Source organism: Lutjanus erythropterus, chromosome 13, assembly GCF_056507025.1.
Source record: "Lutjanus erythropterus isolate fLutEry1 chromosome 13, fLutEry1.hap2, whole genome shotgun sequence".
Classification (NCBI taxonomy): Eukaryota; Metazoa; Chordata; class Actinopteri; order Lutjaniformes; family Lutjanidae; genus Lutjanus; species Lutjanus erythropterus.
The window spans coordinates 40,156,314-40,163,813 of NC_139329.1; the positions used below are offsets into that span (position 1 = coordinate 40,156,314).

The 7,500-nt window shown below is 41.9% G+C and overlaps 1 protein-coding gene across 1 annotated transcript in view; it reads right to left on the reverse strand.

Moving 5' to 3' along the window:
• The window catches only part of LOC146317181 (carbohydrate sulfotransferase 8), a 34,405-nt gene that overhangs the window by 17,574 nt on the left and 9,331 nt on the right, over positions 1–7,500 (reverse strand). The window contains exon 2 of the mRNA XM_084734492.1: positions 4,133–4,325. Within this exon, the coding sequence (XP_084590618.1) occupies positions 4,133–4,253 (121 nt within the window). The 5' untranslated portion in view covers positions 4,254–4,325. The remainder of the gene's footprint in view (positions 1–4,132; positions 4,326–7,500) is intronic.

A 7,500-nucleotide genomic window follows, 5' to 3' on the forward strand; every position in this document is an offset into this window, starting at 1 on the left:
TTCTACACATCTGTTCTTCAGTTTGTTTGTGTTTCTAACTCTGAGAGGCGTTCAGGGACACGATGAGAAAATGTACAGATAAGATTCAACAACACGAAGTTTTAAACTTTGATCCAAAACAGAATGATGTTCATGTCAGTGTGGTTATTTATCCTGTCATGAACTGGCCCTGTGTGTGTGTGTGTGTGTGTGTGTGTGTGTGTGTGTGTGTGTGTGTGTGTGTGTGTGTGTGTGTGTGTGTGTGTGTGACCCCCTCCAGAGACCATTAATTAAAGTGCTGTGTTGAAATGAGGCGGCGGCGTGCTGTGACATGTTTCTGTTTGGACTGAAATAGGCTGAACATCACACATGTCACACTCGCGCCGCAGACAAACTTTCAAACTGCTTTAAGTCATTTAGGGGAGGAAATTGAATCTGCAGCAGGCGGAGGGAGGCCAGATAATTTAATGTGCTCGTCTCGTCTCGGTGTCGCCGCGGTGTCGCCGCGGTGCAGCAGACTCACTGCTGCTTCTCTGTTTTAAACTGAAGCTGCTGCCTTTACTGTATGAACATATTTACCTGTGAAGATTCATTTCAATCAGTTTCATTTAAACTAGAAATAAAATGACATAAAACAGGTTGGATTTCCAGTTTAACTCACTGCCCCCCAACAGGAAGTGATGACAGGTTATTCCAGTTCCTCCAGTGAAGACGTCCTGATCTGCTCTGAACTTAACAAAACATTCATCTACAAAGATTCCACATACATCATAAATTCAGTCCAATCAGGATCTCCGGACTCACAGCTGAAGATTCTGAAGCATCGAGAATCGTTTTATCAACCAATCACAGCCTCTGAATCATAATCCAATCAAATCCAATCAAAAGGTACTCAGAGGTTCACACTGAGCGCCAGCAGTGCAGAGTGTTGTGTATTACTGTGTATTACTGTGTATTACTGTGTAATTACTGTGTAATACAGTGTATTTCTGTGTATTTCTGTGTATTTCTGTGTATTACTGTGTATTGTTGTGGCGTACACAGCTGCTGGTGGATCATCTGTGTTCTCAGTGTTGAACAGAAGGAACCAAAGTGCCACTTTAGTTTTATTAGACGATCAGACAGAAGAGACGAGAGATTCAGTTTCACAGCTTCAACACAGCCGGTGGTTTAATTAAAGAAGAACAATCATCTGTAAATTATTACAGATATCTATAATCTGACTGAGCACTTCTTCCACTCCAGGGATCAATGGCCTGCTGATCAATCAGGTTTTAGTGATATGTGATTGTTTATGAATGAAAACAGGCAGCTGAAGACTGAGGTGAAGAGTGTCAGATCAATGACCGAGGAGACGTCTCTAATTTTAGCTTCTGTTGGGACGAGAACATCATATTTTAATCAATGTGAAAGTTGATATATTCTAAAAGAATCAATAAAGGATCCAAACAGAGTGAAATAATCTGCTGCCGCTGTTTAAACATCCAGAGAAAGATGTTTTTATCATGTGAGAGATTCTGATACCGACAGAAACAAACTCTGATACACCAGAGAAGAAACTAGATTATTAACAGTTTATAACATGACAGAAACTCAAATATCCTACAGCCTTAAACAGATGATCAAATAATGAGAGCCAACCACAGTCCACATACATCAAGACCACATAAGACCCCCAGACTCAGACAGTCCACCTCCCCTGACTGACCCACTGTGCATCTGAAACCTGCAAATAAAGAAAGAAAGAAATCTCCAGCATGTGATTTTAATTATTACAGATAAGTAAAACGTCTTTGCAGTGGTCAGTGTTCGTCTCTCTGCAGTTTTCTGCTCAGGTTTTTCTTTTCTGCAGTCTGAAGATGATCTTCTGTCATTATTTTGGGACATTTTCATGTCGCTGAAGGACGACAGAAGCTGCTGCTCTTCAGGGATTAAAGAACGGACCTGTGTCTGTGTTTGTTTTGACATTTTATGGACCAAACAAATAATCAAGTATTGGGAAAATTATTGTTACCGATTGACCTTTTTTTACCTGATTTTTAATTGACAAGATCGTGACAGGATTTTTCTAATTTTGAGAATAAAATCATAAAATCATCATCCGTCATTTTTATTCTCCATCTTTTAGATGCAGTGAGATATCAGAGGATCTGTTGGCTGTACCTGAAGGGAGGGGCTCCAGTACTGAAGAATTAAAACGGTCTGAGCTGATCAACATGTTGATTGACTCCTCTGAGTCTCTCCAGTCATTACTGATGATCAATAAGCTTAACGAGCGGCACAGAGAGCTCTGCAGACCTTCACCCTGAGTTTCACCCTCAGGCTGCTCGAGAGGAGGCCTGCAAGACACGACTCAGGGCCGACTGACCTCAACCCAGGGTTCCCAACAAACAAACCACCTGATCCACAACAGACGTCATCAATAAATCGTAATAAGACTTCATTTGTGTATAAAATATCATTTTTACTTCCATGTTCACATCACACTATATTATCTTGACCAGAGCTGCAACAATTAATCGATTATTAAATTCATCTCTCTGAAGATCTTTATCTCTATCGATCTATAACAACTAATCGATCCGTGGAAAAATTATTGCTACACTGATATTTTTTCTCTGTTCTCATCTCTGGTCTGTTCTCTGGTTTGCCCTCTGTTCTCTGACCTGTTCCTTGACTTGTTCTCATATCGGTTCTCTTCTCTTTTCTGTTCTCAGGTCCGTTCTTTGACTTGTTCTCTGGTCTGTTCTCTGTTCTCAGATCCTGAATCACTGACTGTTTTTTTAATTTTCAGAACATAAAGACTGAACACATTAAAGTTGTGAGTGGACTGAAGGTGTCAGCGTGAAATGTGACCACAGAAGAAGAAGAGAAAACAAACAAACAACAAACTTCAGGCTGATTCATCCTGAGGATGTTTTAATCCTTCTGGAAATATCAGCCATAAAACGGCTCCATCAGGACGCTCGTCTCAGCCAATCACCACCCAGATAGACACAACAACAACAACAACAACAACAACATCCCTGCACACCGTCTGTAGCCTCCATGTTGTCTCCACTACAACACTTAAAGCTCCTGAACACACCACAGTCTGAAGGAACAACCTTAGACCATCAGAGGAGCACCTGAACGCAACATTAAAACAAACAGACCAATCAGAGAACAGGTGAGGGGTAGCAACAAATAAACAATGTTCCACCTTCATCATCATCATCAGAACAGATCCAGAAACATTCTGCTCACACGACACTGAGGGTGTGTTTGATTTGGACCCTGGAGCGTCCCAGCCGGGTGGTTCATGGCTCTGACCCATTAATAACTTAAATTTCTTACATTTAAACAACCCTCTGCAGCTCACACACACACACACACACACACACACACACACACACACACACACACACACACACACACACACACACACACACACACACACACACACACACACACACACACACACACACACACCGGCAGCACCAGTGTGATGCCACAGGGCTGTGACATCACTGTCATGTGATCTAACAGGCAGCAACACAGCAAAAGAGGAAAAGAAAACAAGGAAGAAAGAGGATGAGGAGGACTGCTAGCATCTGCAGGTCAAGGGTCACATGACCAGCAGGAGTAGCTGAGTTAGCATTAACATGCTAACATGTTTTCTACCTGATGATGACTTCAGTCTGTGTCTGATCAGGATTATTACAGTGAACTACAACTAAACTAAAACTGTGCGCTCCACCTGTTGTCACATGTTTGGACCTATTTTTAAATTAAGATTATTACAGGATCAGTTTCTCAACGTTTCTGACATTTTATGGACCAAACAACGAATCGATTAATGGAGAAAATCATCGACAGATTAATCAACAATGAAAATAATTATGAGGTGCAGCCCGATTGTGACATATGGCCAGTTTTTTAATACCATGGTTAACTTTTATTTGTAAATCTATTGTTTAATAAAGCTTTGGGGGAAAAGTACATGTAAACAAACTAACATGGCTACCAAACGCTAGCCTCCTGACACCCTCAGCAGTCTCTGTTGGTCACATGACACTCGCCTCGCAGCAGTCAGTGGAAGAGCAGAAGAAGAGAAGCTGCAGCGGAAGTGGAATCTGATCTGAGGTCAGGTGACCGCGGTGACATCACTGACCTGGGCTGTGATGCTGCAGCGTCTCACTGAGGTCCTGCAGGTGGACCAGCAGCAGCACAGACGCGGCTCCCAGCAGCAGGAGGGACCACAGAGAGCCGTACAGAGAGCAGGACAGCTTCATGTCCACAGAGACGCACACAGAGAGACACTACTGCAGCCTAACGTCCTCCAGGCTGGGACCAGACCGCACTGCCTGATGGGACACACAGAGACAGACGGGTCAGGGTTAGACAATTCAGAACACGTGACGGGGAGCTCACACCAAACAACAATCGATTAATCATTCTGAGTCCCGTTTTAATTAAAAAAAGAGATCAGAATTCAGAATTGAGGACGCCATCTTGGACTTTGATCAACATTTTTCACCATTTTCTGACATTTTCTGGAGTTTAAATGTCAAACATCAGCAGCTGTAACATTTATCACCAAACAGACAGAAACATGACAAAGATGACTGGAGGGTAAAACACTCTGACCACCAGAGGGCGACATCACTGCAGGGTAAACAGCTGCTCAAAGGACTGACTGTGTTGTTGTTCCCCAGAATACCACCGTGTGTGTGTGTGTGTGTGTGTGTGTGTGTGTGTGTGTCTGTGTGTGTGTGTTTATCTCAACCTGCTGACTGCACACTTCAGCTCCCATGAGGCCATGCAGCAGCAGGAACAGCTGTTTCTCTGGAGTGAACTCAAACAGCTTCCCTCAGCAGGTGTGACTGTACAGCAGGTACAGCGCACACACACACACACACACACACACACACACACACACACACACACACACACACACACACTCTGAGCTGATATTAATGTGTGCAGCAGCAGGAGGAGGAGGAGGAGGATTGATGACGGCCTCCTGCTCTGCTGTGACCTCAGCTGGTCGAACTCTCTCATTAGACAGAGAAGAAGAAGAACTGCACACAGAGCCGCCATCTTGGGAACAAAAGTGAACAAAAGTCTAATTGGAGGAAATCAGTTTATAAGAGGTTATAACTGACTGTGAGCTGTGGTGTAATGGAGAGAATCTATGATACATGTAACGATACAGGGGTTATGAATCTGCATGTTACAATATGTTACCATGTTTTTTAATAAAGTTGACTTTTTCTTGCAGAAAAATCTCTGAGAGTTTCCCAAAGTTCAGATCAGTTTACTGACAAAGAACATGAGGAACTCCAGGAAATATTCACATCAGAGAACCTGAAGAACACAGATTGTTGTTGTCACACTGTGAGTAAAAGCTGCTCTTGTGTGTCTGTTTGGAGGTCAGTTAACCCCCCCCCCCGTTAGCAGCTGCTGAGCGAAGTATAAAAACAGACTGACCCTCCGTCAGGGGACGAACACTAAAATATCTTTGGAAGTGAAAACTTCAAAATGGCCAACAGGGAGAACCACTGAACCTGCACAGACCTCATCGTCAACGCCCTGTGAAGAACAGACCGTTACTATGGAGAACAGACTGTTGCTATGGAGAACAGACTGTTGCTATGGAGAACAGACTGTTGCTATGGAGAACAGAACAATGCTATAGAGAACAGATTGTTGCTATGGAGAACAGACCATTGGTATAAAGAGCAGACCGTTGCTATAGAGAACAGACCGTTGCTATAGAGAACAGATCGTTGCTATGGAGAACAGATCATTGCTATGGAGAACAGACCGTTGGTATAAAGAGCAGACCGTTGCTATAGAGAACAGACCGTTGCTATGGTGAACAGACCGTTGCTATAGAGAACAGATCGTTGCTATGGGGTACAGACCGTTGCTATAGAGAACAGGCTGTTGCTATAGAGAACAGACCGTTGCTATGGTGACCAGTCTGTCAGATGTGTAGCACAGTGAACATCAGACCATAAGTGACAGGGTTAGTAATCTGTTGTGGTTTTGGTTTCCAGTGATTTTATCAGTTTGCTGAATGATCTGTTCTACAGAACCGTCAGTGGAACACTGATACTGAAGGATGATTCTCGTTGTTCTCTGGTTTCTGTGGACGTTTATTTTGGATTCTGACTCTAGTGTGAGGCCAAACTACGATATCTAACCTAGCTGTTGTTTTTACCTGCACACACCTGTCCCTGTCACTCTGATCCACAGTCACACAGCGTTCTGATTGGTGGGCGGGGTTATGAATGGGTTCTTTGTGTCTCATCCAGCGTGACATCAGCTGCTCTCAGCATGAAGATCAAACACTCATCAGTTTGTTTCCATTCAGCTCATATTGATCACTGCTGAGTTAAAGATCAATCATCATCTTCACCTACTAAATCATTATATCCACCAGGAATAACAACAACTGATCAAAAGGGTTCTTCCTGAAAGGCTGTGGTTCTACCCAGACCTATTTGTCTTCTGAAGAACACTTTTTGGAATAAAGGTTTGTCAGGGGTTCTTTGTAAGACTGAGGGTTCCATTAAGAACCCTTTTCATCTACGGAACATTTTTTAGAAGAAAAACATCTTTCAAGGGTTCTTTGTACCATAATATAAAAAGGTTCTCGGTAGGACCCCCGGCTGTATTCTTGTTCGCACCCTTTGAAAGGTAGAAAGGTTCTGGATAGAACCTCTAGAGAGGTGGAACCATTGCACCATAAATGGGTTCTCTGTAGAACCTCTCACAGGGGTTCTAGCTGAAACCTTTCACAGATGGTTCTAGATATAACCTTTTGTGTTGGGTTCTAGGTAGAACTCATTGAAAGGGTTCCAAGTGAACTTTTATAAAAAGTTGCAACAAGAACCAAAAATGGTTTTCCTATGGGGACACCTGAAGAACCCTCCATGGTTCTGGTTACTAGCTTTATTTTTAAGAGTGTATATAACGCTGTCAGAGAACGTGGAACATGTTGCTATGGAAATAAAACTTTTACTGAGGGTAGAAATATATTTTGTTTTTGTTTATTAAATGTAAAGTTTTATATATGTTTATGTTTCATGTTTTTTATGTTTGTTTTCTGTTTGTTTCATGTTTTATGTTTGTTTCATGTTTTTTGTTTCATGTATGTAATGTTTTGTTTATTAAATGTAAAATGGTTGTTGTTGTTGTTGTTACATCACTGATAAATACACACTGTACATGAAAACACATTTAACATTTTGCAGCTTTATAAAAGTAACGTTAAGACATATTTAAGACCCGTCACAATCATATTTAAGATATTTTAAACTCTCAAATTCAGATTATTGGATTTTAGACCTCTTAAAACATTTTCAGGGCCTGAACAAACCCTGTAAAGTCCAACAACAACAATAATAATAAAAATAAAAAATAATAATAATAATGAGAGCAATGATAATAGTTATAAAGGTGTGTGAGGTGTTAAATTAGTCACTGAGGTCTGTGAGTTACAGCGAAGCGTCTCTCTGACAGAACATGAAC